Below are 19,071 nucleotides of genomic sequence, written 5' to 3' on the forward strand. Positions count from 1 at the left end.
CATATCAAAAAAAAAACTATCAACTTTAAGAGTGATCAGTGCACTTGTTTCCCTTCTCGGTTTCTAATATTTGCTTTTAGTAATAATTTTTAATTTTAATTTTTAAAATCTGTTTTTTTTTTATTGAACAAGTTGTTTTCTGAAGGTGAAAACCCTAAACTTGAAAATTAATAAAAAAAAACATAAAACGTCAATGAACTGTTTTGCAATTTTAGTTTGAAAAAATGAAAATAAGTACCGTTCTTGAGATAAAAGTTTCAAAACAACTCCTACCAGACAAAATTTTCTCTTCTTTTATTTAAAAAAAAAAAAAACAGTAATCAAATAGGTCTTTACCAGTTCAAACAAGTTCTAAATAAATTGGTCTATATCAAGTGTTATCAGTGTTTAGTACACATTTTCATGCATGAACTGAGATATTTTCATTTATATGCAACTAACCATACTTAAGGTATGCTATATGAAAAAAATATCAAAATTAAACGTATTAACATAATGTCATGTGCTTCATTGTACTGCTCAAGCCTATCAATATAAATTCGATAGTTTTTTTTTCACGGATAAGGGAGTTTGTCCAAACTAATTTTTTTTAAAGCAAAATATATTCATATAATGAAGAGGAAAATGATTTTTCTCGTTTAATATTATGACACGTTCAAAAAAAAACAAGAGGAAAATGGTTAAATACACAATCCTCCTAAAAGGAATCAAAAGATTGACAAAACCAGAAAGTAACTAAAGAAAACGAACACCGTGGACGACAAAAGTCCCCCAACACCGGCAAAGCGCCCAAAAAGGAGAAAACTCCAATAAGAGAAAAAAAGCCCAAGAACAACAAGGGAAGAAAAACCAAACAGGGACAAGAAGGAATAAGGCAACCGCGCAACCCCAAAAAAGCCTAACAAAACCTCAAAAGAGACCTGCCAACACAAAACAAAAACTGCTAGGAATCACCATAGAGCCTCGGATGATTAGCAACAAGATGGGCGGCCAAGCACTGAATGACTTCCTCCTCATATTCGAACTTAGCCAAGTCTTTATATTGGGAAGCTTAAATAAACTCAAAATAGCTTACAGGTAAGTATAAGGACTTATTCATAAATTAATATGACCAAACTATGAAAATATGTTCAAAACAATTTATAAGTAGACCATAAACTATTCTCATAAGCTTATTAAAACACTTGCATAAGTGTTTATTGTTAGTAGTCTCACATTGGCTAGAGATAGAGCATAGATAGCCTTTATAAGGATAGTGCAAACCTCAACTCTTGAGCTAGCTTTTGGGTTGAGTTAGGCCTACCCAATTTCTAATATGGTATCAGAGCCTATCCTAGATCCATTTGTTGTTTGTTGTGGAGACCTCCCTTAATTGGGCCACCCGTTGTTGTTGATCCCACGTTCCAGGTTGTTCAGTCCTGGACGTGAGGGGGTGTGTTAGAAGTCCCACATTGGCTAGAGATAGAGCATAGATAGCCTTTATAAGGGTAGTGCAAACCTCAACTCTTGAGCTAGCTTTTAAGTTGAGTTAGGCCTACACAATTTCTAATACTTATGCTAGAAAATAAGCTCAAATGAGCTCTTTCAGACTTTAAGAAAGCAAAAGGTGCTCCATTTCCCCAGATAAAATTTGTAAACTTAAATGTACAGAATACAAAGTAACAACCATGAAAATGAAAGCATCAGTTCGGACTAAAGAACTAGTTCTACAGGACCAACAGCGCAACCTACAAGAAGTACTGAATTAAACTGCCATTTCAAGCAACAAACATAGCCATCTCCAACAAAATTAATGGCAGCTTCAGCAAGTTCTTCACTATGGGAAGTCAGAGAGTCAAGAACACCTCTATAGTAACTTCCAGCCTCACTTTTTTCTATCTATTTCCTGTCTATGTTAAAAAGAAAATTTCCTAATGCTGAGAATGCATCCATGAGTTTTATGCAAGTCCAACCCAGAAAAAAAACATTGTCTCAACCTCAAAATGGTTTATCAAGGTAACACTTTCATCTGCTCTTCAGAGCACTCTTTGTTGTCTACATCTCCATATCAGAGCACTGCTTGTTGTCTACACACTCCAAATCAGAGCACGGCTTGTTCTCTACACTCTCAAAATCAAAGCACTGCTTGTTCTCTACACACTCCATGAAATCATCACCTGGGCCTAGACCCTTGACAGCTTCCATCCCGAAACCAGTGAAAGATCCAAATTCAAATCCTTCTTCATCATCACTATCAATCTCCTCTGGAGTCACCCGATTCTGGTAGCTTCTTAGTTGAAGGATAAAGACATTGAAGAAATAGCCTACGGCATCTCTTCTTGTCTTCTTTCGAAAGTGTTTGGACACATTGTCCACTGCCCAAAACTTGTCGATGAAGGAGGGTTTATACCCCATGATAGCCTTAAATCTCTTTTCTTCTTCGGGTGTCCACTGAAGACACACTTCCTCACCCATGGAATTGAAACCCCATAGGTAAAATGCAGCGAAACCCACTTCCCGATTCAGTTTGATCCTGTTCTCTGCTATGTGAAACCTGACGCATTCCACAGAACCTGGAATTTTGCAGCTGCAGTTCTCCTGTCTTCCTCTCCCAATAGGATCGGTTTCAGTAGCAGTTTCTGCGTCATGTTTCGAAGGCCACACCCGTGTACCAGACCATTTAGTGTCGTCGCTCTCAGAAACTTTACCAGTCCATTGCGGGAGTTCTGCTTGCCTTTGGATAAAATAAGCCCCATAAGCTTTTTTATCAGTTCTCTTTGGACGAGCATTACCAAATTTCTTCAGAGAAGCCCCACCAGTTTTCTTCAGAGGAGCCTTGTCAGAGTTCTTCAGAGGAGCCTCGCCAGTTTTCTTCAGAGGAGCCTCGTCAATTTTCTTCAGAGGACATATTAAAAACCAATCGCAGTTAGGGCACTGGTGACTATTACCAGAGGTACACACTATCCACGTAATGCAGCTAGGGCACAGGTGTTTTTGACCAGAGGTGAGCCTTTTACTACTTCTCAACGCCATTGTACCTTGATGACCACGGGCAACATGATCCCCAGCAGCATGATCCTCAGCAACATGATCCTCATACATGTTAGGATGCATCTTCTGCTTCTGCAAAACATACAGTTCCAGAAAATTCTCAATGTTTTGATAACAAAGCTATAGCAATTAGAATGATTCGTTGAAGAATCTATAATCATATTGTAATACATTATAAGGATTAAATAAAGTTTGACCTCGTGCATTTCAGATGTATCACTCACTCAGCTATACTTTGTGAAAATCCATAGAAGTAGCAAAAACTAGTAGAAGCTTGTCATTTAAAATTGAATGTAACCAGTTATGAAGATTTGTCATTGCTTTGCCACTTTATTTAAAAAACAGACATAAGAAAACCCTCAAGTAGGGATTGACTTTCTAATCAGTGGAGTTATTTAAAAAATCAACCACGACACCACTGATTTAATTACAGATCAAGGTAGCCATTTAACTCATTTACAGAGCAAGAAAATTCATAATGCCTCCACATTTCTCACCAGTTTATTATACTGCTGTCATTATCTCTACTAATTTCACCACTTGATAAAAACCATCTATCTATGGTTCACAACCTGTGCATAAATTATTAACTAACCCATCAACAGACTAAACTCTGCATTATAGCAATAAAACAAATTTGAAGGTTTCAACCTAACATCTGTTAACCCAGTTTGAGATATCAATTATCAATACACAGACACAGTATTACTGACATAGCAAGTTCAAATATTTATCATATGAAATAGAAAACAATGCAGCCATAATCAAAGCAGGAGATTTACAAAAGTAACAAAATCATACAAGCAAAAAACAAAATTAAATACAAGTTTAAAAGGCAATCGATATAAAGGGTAAAATACTTGACTTCATTAAATTTGTACTTTATTAAGAAAATGGTGCTCCACACCCTCAACTTCAAGTTATTATTACACAAGGTTTGCACCAATGTAGGGTTTGGATAGGGTTGGATTATGTAACATTACCCTATGAGTGGAAACTAGAAAGGTTTTTTTTACATGACTAGAAGCCATTACCACTAAGATACAGGGGAGCAAGCTTTCGGCTGTTTTATGGCTCACTCTTTAGAGAAAACTCTCAGTTATGATTTCTTTTATAGAAACTTCATAATGCAAATAACCAATGGTGTCAAAATCAATATTTTACTAAGGATCTGGATAGGGGTGAAAGATTGTAAATTGCAGGATCATAACACGAATCCTAGGATCCATTATAAAATGCAAAGTTAACTTGAACATATACATATGCACAGAAAATAAACATAAGGAAAATATCCTTAAAATTGCATCATTAACCAAAACTTAAACTGAAATTTCATAAGCGTAGGATCTTATACAGCTAGACCAGCCACATGTTGGTCGCAAAATAAGTTTCTCATAATAAATATAAGCTCATAATCATAATGTAACACAGCTAAAATTGTAAAATAAAATAAAATAAAGTGTCCAAGCCCAACTCAGAATGAAATTGCTGCCTCTATGGTCTACGACTATGTTATGTGATGAGAAAAATATAACATAGTTAAGGTGAAAAAACTATATTTCTGTTTTTGCTTAATAAAACAACAGTATATTAACACAAGAAAAATCCATACTATAATTGAGAGTTAAGATGTGCAATTGAGACTTGACATAACAGAAAAGAGAACCCAGCGGCAGACTTTGTTTTGGGTGCCGGATCTCATATTAGGGGTTCAAAACTTCAAATTGAGAAAGATGTAGGAATCAGAGATGGAGGATTTTGATAAGGATTCTCAAACTGAATAGGGTGTGTTTGGGTTTAGAATGCAACAAAAAAGGTGGATTTTCTGCTACAGAGCTGTGAAATCTGACCCAGATATAAGCACTATCAGGATCAGAGCAGAACATTGATCACATGATTTCACAAGGAAGATCGGCAACCCTGGCTTGATCCCTCAGATTACCTATCCCACACACAATCCAGCTCTGATCCCTTCATAAACCCATGAGATCATGTGATCTTACACTAAATATCGCGATCTTAACAGCACCGAAAATAACCTTTTTTCATACTAGCTGATAAGAAATGGAAAAACATTAACCTTTTTGAATGCTTGACAGTAATATCTATAGCATTATAATGTGCCAAGATTAGAATTGCAAATTTGGGCTGGGCAAATTTTGCATGTCGTGACAGTCTTATCCAATTTAGGTATAGTTGTATTAGCCTATGTAGATTTTTAGCAGTTAGCAAGCTAAGATTTTGGATTGTATGTATGACAAATTGACAATTAATATAGGAAACAAACCAGTGGATTTGGGATCTTATACTTGTTAACCGGGCAAAATTAATGCAAAGCATGAATAGAATGAAATGGTAACTAACCATTCAAGTGAAGCGAACTGGTTTGCTTCAGGATATTTAATGACACATAAATCCTATGGAAGAAACCATTAAGTGCAATGAAATCACACCTGCAAAGAAGATGATTCACTGTTTGGTTCTTCATGCTTGTGCACCAAGAGAGCCTCTCTTGCCCTCAGTGTCAGACCAAAAAAGTCTTGGCCTTTATACTCCTTCAACTTTGATGGTTTTGGTATTGGTTGTGGTAAGGGATCAAGAAGACGCTTTCCAATATTCCTGATCCAGTTTAGCATTCCTGAGAATTCTTCCCTTTTGCGTTTGCGAGAGTTGAATTCCTTCTCAGCATTTTCTGAATCCAAGGTAGAAGGACCATCCTCACCACCGCCATTGCATAATTTTGCATCACCATTCCCATCAACAAGCTGCAAACCTTCACATTTGTTTTCATTTTCGGCGTCCGACATGTGAGTATCACTCTTATCGTTCACCAAATCAATGTACTTCATAATTTTATCCGATTCCGACGGCACAAGTTCAGTCTCCTCTTCCTTTGGGTTAGAGGACAATAGGCCTCTAAACTCCTTTTCCAAATCCAATGGCAAAGAGTTAAAGCCCCAATCGCCCCCATGATCCCCATTTTCAAATTTCCTCTCTTCATAGGTTCTCCTCAGCCATCCTTCAAACTCTTGGAGATACCTGTGATACACTAATTTAACCGAAGGCGAAACCTCAAGGTTTAAGCCTAAGTCCTGTGCCACACACCCCCACAAACTTTTTCTCGACACCACAGCACACCCTCCTCTTTCCTTCACAGCGGTGAACAGTTTGTACAAATCCACTAATTGACCATCACCAAGCAACACCGGCACAGGCCGGTCAATGCCTCTAGACGAATTCTCCTTGAGGTAAATCGGAAACAGCTCACGAAACAAATGTTGCTGTTTCGCCATTTCATGGTCAGCAACAGGATCATCGTTTACAGTGCAAAAACCGTTACCATGAAATGCACCAACAGTTTCAGCTCCAAGGCAATCCAGGGAAGAACCATTAGAGAAAACTGACCTATCTTCCATGAACTTCGATTTCACTACTTCGATGCTTGCAACGTTTCGGTGAGAACAATGTCCTAGCTGGTTCAAACAGAAACGAAAATTAACAGAGTGTAGCTGGGCAAGATTGAACATTTACAGATACCCAGAAGAAAGAGTGAATTGGGTACGCAAAATTAGCCAAAAGGGTATAAAGGGGTGTGAACATTTGGCAGTTTCAATGGTGTATAGATATTTACCTCGTTGGTTATGGCGCCTAGTTAGCTACTGAGACATCATCACACTCGTGTCGGAGGCAAAGGGGAGATAGAGGTGCCGGTGTGAAGAGTGACAAGATCGAGGTTGAGACCTGAAAACATTGATTCAGTGTAAGGTGGCAGGAAATGGTTCCAGATTTGAATGCTACAGATGAAGAAAAATGGATGAACGAAGAGAGAGAGAAGAGAGAAGAGAGAGAGAGCTGGAGCAGAATAAAATGGATGAAAAATACAGGTGGAAATTACCGGAATAAAATCCCCGCTTCTGTCGGAATATTTTTCTTACCCTCACCTTCTCTGAGCTCCTTTCAAAAGATCACATCAAAATCTAGAATTTGAGGTTATAAATACCTAGGGTTATTAGATAGATAGATGGGCTAGGTCAAGGTGGTGCGAATGGGTTAGATAAATGGGCTAGGTCAGGGCGTGGCGGATGGGTCGGGTTCAGGCGGGCCAACTCGCAGTAGCCCATGAAGCCTGGCCCAATTTGGTGAAAAGTCAAACTTAGGGTATAGTTTATGGCATCTTAAACTAGTTCTTGTGCGCACATGTGCGCACGGAGGTTTGTGTCGCTTGGAACCCTTTCTTATAGACCTCGCATAAGTGGATGTCCTTGGCAGCGGATGTGTTCCGCTAATCATAACGATCATTGTCACAATTTTCAACGAGGTTGTCTTTTGTGAGCTTGGCATTCTAATCAAGCGCTAGTTTTATGGAGGACACTGAAATTAAGGTGTTTTGACGCGAGGATGAAAATTTCGCTGGCAACAACGAAGTTTTGAAAGTAAGAAAAATGGATAAAATTACCAAAATAAAATTGTGTGCAACCTACTATAGCCGATTGCTATAAGATGGCTCCATTTCATACAAGTAAAAGTGGGAACAGATTGAGCATACCCTACTAATTATTGTAAATACATTATACGAATTACATTAGTGAAAGATACTTGAAAAATTATTAATGAGAAAATTCATTATGAAATAAGTTAAAATGTATCAAATACATTTTATGATATTCTAAATATTAATATATATATATATATTATTAAAATGCTAAATATTAAATTTATTTATATTATTGTTAACCAATAATTTTCAAAATATAAATTTAAAATAGAAAATTATCAACATTTAAGCCAAAAAATAATAATAATAATAATAATAAAATTATTATTATTATTATTTTATTATTATTTATTATTATTATTATTACTATTATTATTATTATTATTATTATTATTGTTGTTATTATTATTATTATTATTATTATTATTATTATTATTATTATTATTATTATTCAGTGTTTTAACCTCAATGGTTAATATTAAATAAGATGTATTAACTTTTAACTGTTTCCAAGCAATATTTTCAGTTTTTAGTTTTTTTCTCAGTGAAAATTATTGATAATCATTATTATTTAAATAAATTCATAGTAATGTTTAATATTTAATATATAATGGTTATTATTTAATGTTAAATATTTAATATATAATATTTAATATCTTTAATCTTTAACCTTTAATCTTTAATCTATTATATTATAAGTGTGTGTGTAGTTTTAATTTTAAAGAAAACTTAATATTATATAATACAATAATTTTAATTAATGTTTTTAATAATTAAAATTAAATAATTAAATAATTAATTTTTTATAAAAATAATTCTATATTAATTATATTATGGATTACTTTGACTATATTAAATTTAGAGATATTAACTAAATATCATACATAATTATGAAAATTAATAAATATTATATATTCTAATTCTATATTTTATAAAATTTAAGTTAGTAAAATATTTTATTGTTTATTAATATTTATTATTGATCAACTTTTTTAAGTGGATATTAATGATTAATACTATTATAGAATCATTTTAATATTTAATATTTTAATAAAGTAATATATTTAGTAAAATTATTTAAATTTAATTAAATTTTTAAATTAAATATTTTTTTTATAGATTTAATTTATTTTAATTATAGTAAATACTTTTTATATATGTTATACTTAAATATTAAATTAGATTTAAATTAAATATTAATCAAAAAATTATAAATAATAATTAATTTGTATTATTATTTTATAATTAAATATCTTGAAATTAATTTCAAATTATTTTTTATGGTCAAGTATTTTCTTATGGTCAAATTAAATGGTTTCATCAAGTATCTTTAATGTTTTACCACAATTAATATAGAATAAAATTAATTTAAATTATTTAAACTTAACTAATTACTAATTCTATCATTATTAATTCTCCAAGGAAATTAATTAAGTTATTTTGAATATTTAGAAAATTTGTTATTAATCGTTGATATTATTATAGAGTAGTTTTAATATTTAGTTTTTTACTAAATTTAAATATTTCGTCAAATAAAATATCATTGAATGAATATAAATTATTTAAACTTGATTTTTTACTTACTCCAACATTAATGAAAATTATTTTTAAAATTATTATAATGAGATGTATATTATATAAAATAATGTTAGTTAGGAACGTTTGAGTAAGAGTCGTAAGTTTCATCCTATTAGGGTTTCAAACAAAAGAATTGGGTAAACAACTTAATTCAACGCTTGTTGCATAAGCGCTTATTCATAAGCTAATTTGTGAGTGCTGTTGGAATAAATTCAAAATATTTTATAGATATGTATGAACACTTATTCATACACCAATATGAATAATTATGAAAATAATCATAAAACAATTATTTTTTTGGAGAAAAATATATATATTGATGAGGATAATGTCAAAGATATGCAAACCTCCTCTACAGAGCACAAAAACCAGCAAAGCCGGCAACAACTCAACCTATGAAGAGTAACAACCAAACTAGCAAAGAACCAGAGAAGATTAAAAAAAAAAACCCAAATCATACAAAAATTTATAAAAAAGTCATAAGCTATTTACATAATCACACTTACATATTTGCACATAAGTCTATAAAGAGGTTTAGTGCTTGGTCTTACTAATTAATTGGGATGCCATTTCAAAGAAAGCAAAAAGAAGAAAATAACCATTTTATAATGATATTGGAAAATAAAGAAAAATTAGTCAAATATAAAAGATTAAGAATAGAGAAAGATACTCAATCTACTCTTTAAATAAATTAATCTAGCAATAAAATCACATACTTTCATCGGAGGCATCGCGAAGAAAAAGATGTCGTTGTGATGAGAGACAATATCAAGTTTGAGACCTGAAAAATAAATGATAAGGAATCAACAATGGCGGAAAATGGTTCTAGATTTGAATGAGAAGAAAAAAATTGGGTGCAGTAAGAGAGAACAAACAAAGAGAGTGTCAGAGAAGCATAAAATGAATGAAAAATGCAAGCGAAAAATATCAGAATAAAATCCTCTATTCTATCGGGGGTATTTTTTTCTTACTTTCCACCACTTCTTTGAGCTATTTTCAACAGATGACACAGAAATACAAAAGTTGAGGTTGTTCCTTTGCTTATAAATACTTAGGATTATAGATAAATGGGTCATGTCAGCTCGCCTTGACTCATTGAGCCCAACCCAATTAGGACTAGTATTGTCATACTTAGATTAATTATATATGAAGGATGTATAATACTAATTAGTGATTTTTTAATACCAAATTTTAACTTTGGTAATAAGTGTTGAAACAAAGTATGTATATTCCACTATACGAAAATGCTTAATTACCTACAAATTATTACCAAAGGCCTAAAAACCGTCGTAAAATTTCATTTTTACAAACATTCAGGTTGTTCAGAACATGTTTTTAAATTTTTTAAGTGTTTTACCAACGACTTAGGCCGTTGGTATAAAAAAATGACCTCTTAATAATCGTTGACCTATGCATTCGGTAACTTGGATGTCTTTCTAGGTTCTGGTCATTAGTTACCGACAGGCAAATCTGTTGGTAATTTCAATTAGAAAAATGCTCATTATATTGAGGATGAAAATGTCACATTTGTGGAAAAAATTCAAAGAAGGCGACATTATTTCCGCAACATAAAGAGTTTTTTTACATACCAAATCAAGTATTGACAGCTTAGACTATCAGTAACTTATCCAAGGCTATGTTTGTTGGTAAACTACCCATAATCCAAACCACCGGTAATTACCAACAGTGTTGGCCATCAGCTATTATTGGGACTACTGAAGGCTCTTGTAATTATCCATAGACAAATTTATAGATGATAAAGTTATAGATGATAAATTTATAGATGACAAGTTTATAGATGATAGCAATACCTATGGAAAACAAATCGTTGATAAAGTTTGATTATTGACGACCTTTGTTCTTTACGAACGACTATTGGTTGTTGGTAATGAACACTTTTCTTATAATATTTGCATTATTTTTATCATCTCATTTTATATTCCTATGTTTTATTACATATTTCCATATCAACCCACACTATTTTAAGATATTTAAAAAATATATTTTAAAATGAGAAAAATGATGATGCACCGACGATGTAAAGTTTTTTTACACCGTCAACCAATCAGATTTCAAGGATGTGACACGTTAATTAATGAAATTAAATAAAAAGAGAGATTTTCTCATATCCTTAAAATCTGATTGGTTGACGGTGCCGTCGGTGCATGGAAATTAAACTCTTTTAAAATTACGTAATTTTTTTTTTGGTCAATTAAATTTTTGTTTTTATTTGGAGAAAATTTAGAAAGAAAAAGCAGGGATGAAGATTTGGGCCGACCGGTCCATATAATTGCGCCACCGTCTTCTTCCTCTGAATTCGCTCGCGCTTTCTTTTTCTCAGTTCACTCGATTCTCTCTCGTTTGCAACTCTGCTTCACAAATCTCACACGTTAATCAATCATCGAATTCATGGGACACGGTGAAAAGGGACGACCCTTCAAAAAGCACAAAGGCTCATCCAAATTCGTCAGTTTCTCTCTGATTCCTTTTTCTTCTGTTGATTTTCGTGTTTCTCACAGTTTTTTCCGCAGGAAGATCCCCGGAAAGGATTCGCCGAAGATGACGATGTATATGGCGGCGATGATGCCCACGATGATGACGGTAATCTTCATATTGCAATCGATTTCTATGGAAGCCATTAGACTAGGATTGTTATTGATTGATGATATTGAATTGAGGGTTTTCGCGTGAAACAGAAGGAAAAACCAAAGATTTTAGCAAATTAGAGTTGAAACCAGATCACCAGAATCGCCCTCTCTGGGCTTGTGGCAATGGCCGCATATTCCTTGAGACCTTCTCTCCTTTGTACAAACAAGCTTATGATTTTCTCATCGCCATCGCCGAGCCCGTTTGCAGGTAGAATATATTAATTATCAGAAGGGTAAATCTTGTGCAATGGCATGTTGAATTATTAGATTGGTGTTTGATGTCAATGATGTGTGTGTGTGAATTGTGGTGATGATGATGATGATGGATAGGCCGGAGTCAATGCATGAGTACAATCTTACTCCGCACTCGCTGTATGCTGCCGTTTCGGTTGGTCTAGAAACAGAAACAATCATAGCTGTTTTGAACAAGTTATCCAAGACCAAGCTTCCTAAAGATATGATTAAATTTATACATGATTCCACTGCAAATTATGGCAAAGTGAAGCTTGTTCTTAAGAAGAATCGCTACCTTGTTGAATCTCCATTTCCAGAAGTATGTAAACAATGGGTTCCCCTATGTTTTCCTTACTAATCAGTGCTGATTCTATGTTAAGATCTGATGCGGTTCGTCCTGACAAATTCTGCAGGTGTTGAAGACACTGCTCAGGGATGGAGTTATATCTCGAGCAAGGATTACTTCTGAGGTTTGTGTTCACATTCTTAGCTCGTGGGGCTCTTATTAACGTGTTTCTCAGATATTCTTGAGTCTTGACTATCTTGTTGCGCTGCATGTAACTGCATCTCTAGTATTTCCCTATGAGTGGGTATTTGTGGCGCATGATTGGATTGTCTGGTTTCTATTTTGATATGTCACTGCACATATCAGAGGTTCTTCTAAATATTAGCATGTTGTATACAATTGGCTGCTCATAGATATTTTCTCCTTTTTGTAGATTATTGATCCCTGAAAATATGTAGTTCTGGCTGTACATTGCTTTTGCTATTTACTGTGGCTACTGTATTATGCCTTGCAGTTTGCTTATCACTACCCCTTACAATATACTATGAAATTCAGAATTCATATTCCTAATTGTTTATAGGGTGCAAATGGAGATGGATTTACAATCAGCAAAGCAGCAGGTGAAATTGAAGGCACCCATGATGAGTTGATAAATGAAGCAGAAGTGGCAGCAGTTGCAGAAGAGAAAGAAGCTCATTCGTTTGAAATTGATCCTGCTCAGGTATTGTAGGTGTGAGGTTTTGGCAAAAATTGCAGTATATTATACTCCAATGCTCTTAATCTCTTTGTTTTTTGTCTGGAGTCATATTACCAGGTCATGTTGTTGTTATTGTTGAAAATTTTATGAGGGTTTCTGAGAATAGATTAGATGGTTAGCAGTAATCAGAGTAGAGCAATTGAAATTGCCTTACATCAAACTTTTCTATTAAAATATTTGTATGATTTGTATACAGGTTGAAAATGTAAAACAGCGTTGCCTGCCAAATGCATTAAATTTTCCCATGTTGGAGGAGTATGACTTCAGAAATGATACAGTGAGTAAAGCTTTATCTACTTGTTCTTCTTAATGTCTATGAGGATTATATTCAATATGTTTACTGATGTAAACATCTTTTAAATTTATGGTGATGGAGTTTAAAGTGTTCTTTAGTGACTCATGGTATTACTCTTTTAATGCCGCAGGTGAACCCAGACCTTGACATGGAACTAAAGCCTCAGGCACAACCTCGACCATATCAAGAGAAGAGCCTTAGTAAAATGTTTGGAAATGGTAAGGCTGACAGTTTTTGCAAGGGCATGGGTCACTGGCATTTCAATCTTAATTTGCTTAACTCGAACACCCATCTACTTTCATTTTAAACTGATTTATTTTACTTCTTGTATTGTTTAGCTTGAGATCTAATTATCTAAAGCACACTGTTTTATACATATTTGAAGACTATATTTTCGGCCTCGCTGATAAACCTTGGAATACTATGAAGGAAAATTGGAGTTTTAGTAAAAGAAAATATACAGAACTGGAGCATGTTTTAGAAATATGCAAGTGTTGGATCAATAGTCTCTAATTGTTTTTATAACTCCAGAAATTGGTGTTTGTACCTAGTAGCAAAAGTTATATTTAAAAATTCATGATGTTGATATTTGGATTAGCATAGCTTATCTCTAACATAGTTAAGGGTCTACTGACTTAAGCAACGTAAATGTCCGCACTGTGTAATTGTATGCTGAAACATACATTACTTTTACATTTTTATTGTCCATTTCCTTAGGTAGAGCAAGATCTGGTATCATAGTTCTACCCTGTGGTGCTGGAAAGTCCCTTGTTGGTGTTTCTGCTGCTTGCCGGATAAAAAAGAGCTGCCTTTGTTTGGCAACAAATGCTGTCTCTGTAGATCAGTGGGCTTTCCAGTTTAAACTATGGTCAACTATTCGAGAAGAACAAATATGTCGTTTCACATCTGATAGCAAAGAGAGATTCCGTGGTAATGCTGGAGTTGTTGTGACAACCTATAATATGGTTGCTTTTGGTGGTAAACGGTCTGAAGAATCTGAAAAGATTATTGAGGAAATAAGAAACAGAGAATGGGGATTGCTTCTCATGGACGAGGTAATCATAAAAATTCAGGTTTTATCCTCTTCGCCTGAAATCTTAAGGTTGTTCCTTATGCATCATATCTTGGCATGATATGCAGGTGCATGTGGTTCCAGCCCATATGTTTCGGAAAGTTATTAGCATCACTAAGTCTCATTGCAAACTTGGGCTCACAGGTATGCCATTATACGTTGGTTTAATGTCACCCTGCTTTTGAATTAGCCTTTTTGACGGGACTAAGGTAACTGTTAAATTTGCAGCTACACTTGTGAGAGAGGATGAACGGATTACAGATCTGAATTTCCTAATTGGTCCCAAGCTGTACGAGGCAAATTGGTTAGATCTTGTAAAAGGTGGGTTTATTGCAAATGTACAGTGTGCTGAAGTATGGTGCCCAATGACAAAGGAGTTTTTTGCTGAGTATTTGAAGAAAGAGAACTCCAAGAAGAGGCAGGTGAGGCCTCTTGGAACACTGTAGATCTTTATAGTTGAAATTATAAGGAGTGGTTGTGAAATCTGGGTTTTTCCGAACATTTGATCATTGTTTTCAACACTAAATTACTTTTCTTTTTGGTTATTAATGAATTGAAAAATGTTTTTATGAAAAATTTTATGGGCTCAATTTTTTGTAGTTTACCAGCTTGAGTTCACTCATCTTAGTTGATGATCTTTACATGTGCAGGCCCTTTATGTGATGAATCCAAATAAATTCAGAGCATGTGAATTCCTCATTAACTATCATGAAAGGGCACGTGGTGATAAAATTATAGTCTTTGCTGATAATCTTTTTGCTCTCACTGAGTATGCTATGAAACTCCGCAAACCAATGATATATGGTGCTACAAGGTATTGCTGACATATATTGACCTTATTTTGAAGATGGGAGTTCAAAAAAAAAAACAAAAAAATAAGAGGAAGGTGGGATTTTGGTTCTCCTGTTTTACCCATTAGATTCTGATAAGCTTTATGTGCAGCCATGTTGAGAGGACAAAAATTCTACATGCATTCAAAACTAGCAAGGAAGTAAATACTGTTTTTCTTTCCAAGGTATCTGTTCCTCTTCATTAATTGTTAGCTAATGTTTGTCATATGTAGTATGTTCAATGGAAGTCCTCCTCGGTGCTTCCTGTTCATACTAATTGATATTGTGGGCTACTCCCTGTTAGTAACTTAATAAAGAATGTGATAGTTGATAATCTAATCCAAAACATTGTTTCTTCTATTCTCAGGTTGGTGACAACTCAATCGATATTCCTGAAGCAAATGTGATAATTCAGATCTCTTCACATGCTGGTTCAAGGCGTCAAGAAGCTCAACGTTTGGGTCGTATTCTTAGGGCAAAGGTCAGTTTCCTGAACTTATGTGTGTTATAAATTCTGAGTATTAGGTTTTGGTTACTCTTATGAATTTTATAATTTCATTACTTCTTAGGAAGTACTACTTATCATTGTTGTCTATCATACTCACCTTACCGATTGAATTATAAACTTAAAATGATGGTTATTGTAATTGGGAAGTTCTCTGCTGTTGTATATTTATGTTGTCTGTAAATAATGCATTATGAGGGTTGACTGACTTTTTCAATTTATTGAATTAAACGGCAGGGAAAGATTGAGGATAGGATGGCAGGGGGTAAGGAGGAGTATAATGCATTCTTTTATTCCCTCGTGTCAACTGATACCCAGGTATACATTTATTTTCTGCCAAGTTGTATACTGTTGAATTAACTGATCACGCTATCATTGGAAAATAAAAATTGAACCATCATGCAAGGTATTTATGGTGTAATGTACATTGTGCTGCTTTTGTTTACAGGAGATGTATTACTCAACTAAGAGGCAGCAATTTCTAATTGATCAGGGTTACAGTTTTAAGGTATTTTCTTCAAATTTTAGGTTCACTCAATATTGCACTTCTGGTTATATCCTCCAGGGACACATGAATTTGTACATTTGCTTTACTGTATTCATGGTTGTCGACATGTTTCATGGGATAGAAGTGACTTGTCTTTTGTCTCATTTAGGATAAAGGGTTGAGAAGAACTACAAGTTCTTTTGATAGTTGTCTATTTTTTTGTTGCTAAACATCAACTAGTTGCTGCTTTGATGTGATGGCCGTGGCTTCTTAAAAAGAATCCTTGAAATATATCATAAAGCAAGCAGTTAGGACTTCTGGATGATTCTAAGCATTTTTGTAATACATGTAATATTTTCTATTGTTGCATGCTTGTTCGAAATTCAAACAAAGTGCACTGGAAAGATGATAAGTTATGCTTGGTATGAAGGAAATGCAATTAAAAGAATTAAACTAGTTAATATTTTTTTGACTCAACCCAGTTTAGACACCTGGTCAATTTCCTTCTCTTTCCGAAACTTTCTTACCGTCACTGAACACTGCATGTACAAACCTGAATCTTTTAAGCTCAGTGGTTTAGAAAACTTGATTTAACAGTAGTTCCAATGCGAAGCTTATAATTTGTAATGTATGTTGGCCACCAAAATTGTCTTGTCAAGATCTCAATCTATACATGCTTAGTTTTCATGATACATGACAGGTAATTACAAGCTTGCCTCCATCCGATGAAGGATCTCGTTTGAGCTATCATCATCTTGAGGATCAGTTGGCTCTTCTTGGAAAGGTTCCCATCCTCTCTCCCTTTTGACTTAGAATTGAATTGTTGATAGGGAAATAACTGACGTGTATCTATCAGGTATTGAGTGCTGGTGATGATGCGGTTGGGTTAGAACAACTAGAAGAAGACACAGATGAAATAGCTCTTAACAGTGCCCGTCGTTCTCATGGATCCATGAGTGCCATGTCAGGTGCAAAGGGGATGGTTTATATGGAGTACAGGTTTGTTATCCTCTTGATTTGCCTGATACAATTAAAATGAGCGACGTTCTAATTTATCTCAAGCTGTTCGGTTTCCTTGAGTTTTTATTTCTTTAGAATCGTATTATGTTAACCGGATACAAACTATAGATCTTTGATCGTGATTGCTTTCTTCACTGTGTACAGTACTGGGCGTAAAGGCCAAGGACAGATTAAGAGCAAGCCGAAAGATCCAGCAAAGAGACACTTCTTATTTAAAAGACGATTTGGCGCAAGCTAAAAGTGACCAGTGCAGTGATGTTCGATGTGATGTTTTGTATGACAGCTATCAAGAATGCAGGATTTACAATCTTATACGACCTCAATGTAAGTTACGTAATTATATTATCATATGAATAGGTGCCAAACTGCAAATATTTTTCTCAAATATATCCCGATGACCTACTTTTTGACGGTTTTGCATTGTGAATATAATAGGTATGCAGGGTGATATTTGGCAAGATGAGCATTATAGAAGTAAATGTAGAATGGTTCACGCAATCACAATTTCGTTACATGTAGCGATTATATGTTTGTTTCCATGTGTGTAAGAATGATTGGGTGTTTGATATTTTCTCTTACAGTTGATTCTAGTTCGAAGCTATAAATCCTAGCTTCTGAGGTGGACATAATCAATCATGCGATTTCATAACTGGATTTTATAGAAATATATACCGACATCTTTTTTCTCATAAATCTATCTAAACATAAATCACTTTTTAACTTACTTTTATCATGAATTATTTTACTAGGATTAATTCTTTCTATAATAAATTTTTGAACAGTGATCTAAACATGTACATATAGTGCACAAGGCAATTATTATAATTAATACTGTTCAATTTTATGACAAATTTTTAAAGATACAAGCATCATTGTTTTAGTAAATTAGAATAGGACAATCCAAATATAAGCTTGCTTAACTCTCTTTTCATGAAAACCCTAATACTGAACTGTTCTTTCTGCTCTAACCCCGTGTCTACCATCATCCTCCATACGTTGCCCAATTTTTCCCTCAATTAGGCCATTCATCTAATGTTCTCATATTCCATCATTGACTCACCATTCCATGCCATCTTTAGTTCATCTCATCTACTCGTTGTCATGTTCCCTGTGCATATTCATGAATCACGCCTTGCCTTCTCTCTCAATCCTTTTGCTGATTCACGCCTTAATTCCTCACTTTCTGTGTCTCAATACCTGAAGTTGGCTTGTGTTGCTTGGATTTGTTGGTTGAGATAAACTTTTTGGAGTACAGCATCTTTTTGTAGTTTCACTCAAAATTTGTTAGTGGGATTTTATAAACTTATTCTAAAATTATGTTTTTATTTTTCAATTTTTATTGTTAACCTTTCTTTTTGTCGATTTTTTTATGGTTAGCCTAACTACCCAATTCAACCCAACACGTTCACACTCGAGTTGGGTTGTTTCAGGGTATGAATTGAAAATTGAAACATGAGAAGAGGTGGGGGCGCAGACGCAGTAAGTTGAATTGTGTGTGTCACTATCAGAAATTTGGTGAGAGAGCCCACTTCTACGCTTTTGAGAGGAAGAGAGTTGATGGTTGCCTTTTGTGGGGGAATCTCTTGTGCTAGTTGCCAAGACCTAGGAGATCTAGCATTTGACTACTTTTTTGGGACATTCTCTTTGCTTTTGCTTCTCTCTTAGGCATGTTATAGTTAATTACTACTTGAATATGAATCACATTCCAAACAAAACCACTCATTACCTATCTATGCTTAAGAGAAAGACAATGGAGCCAACCTTACTAAGCGTTCGTTGAAACGTTTTAAACTATTCTAACTGGATCCTTCAAGGGTTATATCTAACACCATAA

The 19,071-nt window shown here is 34.3% G+C and overlaps 2 protein-coding genes across 3 annotated transcripts; one reads left to right on the top strand and one right to left on the bottom strand.

Annotated features, from left to right (window-relative positions):
* Positions 1-1,558: 1,558 nt before the first annotated feature.
* LOC130712102 (AT-rich interactive domain-containing protein 2-like) lies at positions 1,559-6,988 on the bottom strand. 2 transcript variants are annotated; one of them, XM_057561942.1, is made up of 4 exons: positions 6,926-6,988; positions 6,662-6,771; positions 5,484-6,499; positions 1,559-3,102 (listed from the first exon to the last, which is right to left on the bottom strand). In XM_057561942.1, exons 3-4 carry the CDS (start codon positions 6,444-6,446, stop codon positions 2,035-2,037), a joined length of 2,031 nt encoding a protein of 676 aa, XP_057417925.1. In that variant the 5' UTR covers positions 6,447-6,499; positions 6,662-6,771; positions 6,926-6,988; the 3' UTR covers positions 1,559-2,034. The 2 variants fall into 2 exon arrangements, with proteins under 2 accessions (XP_057417925.1, XP_057417924.1); XM_057561941.1 differs by having other exon boundaries at positions 5,484-6,503.
* Positions 6,989-11,366: 4,378 nt separating this feature from the next.
* LOC130711824 (general transcription and DNA repair factor IIH helicase subunit XPB1) lies at positions 11,367-17,930 on the top strand. The gene is made up of 20 exons (XM_057561584.1): positions 11,367-11,569; positions 11,635-11,704; positions 11,800-11,959; positions 12,082-12,304; positions 12,399-12,455; positions 12,852-12,992; positions 13,225-13,305; positions 13,454-13,541; positions 14,041-14,378; positions 14,464-14,539; positions 14,624-14,817; positions 15,046-15,209; positions 15,338-15,410; positions 15,593-15,706; positions 15,968-16,048; positions 16,179-16,238; positions 16,918-17,001; positions 17,074-17,216; positions 17,382-17,561; positions 17,673-17,930. Exons 1-19 carry the CDS (start codon positions 11,513-11,515, stop codon positions 17,473-17,475), a joined length of 2,298 nt encoding a protein of 765 aa, XP_057417567.1. The 5' UTR covers positions 11,367-11,512; the 3' UTR covers positions 17,476-17,561; positions 17,673-17,930.
* Positions 17,931-19,071: the final 1,141 nt, after the last annotated feature.

The sequence above is a fragment of the Lotus japonicus genome, chromosome 4, assembly GCF_012489685.1.
Source record: "Lotus japonicus ecotype B-129 chromosome 4, LjGifu_v1.2".
Lineage (NCBI taxonomy): Eukaryota > Viridiplantae > Streptophyta > Magnoliopsida > Fabales > Fabaceae > Lotus > Lotus japonicus.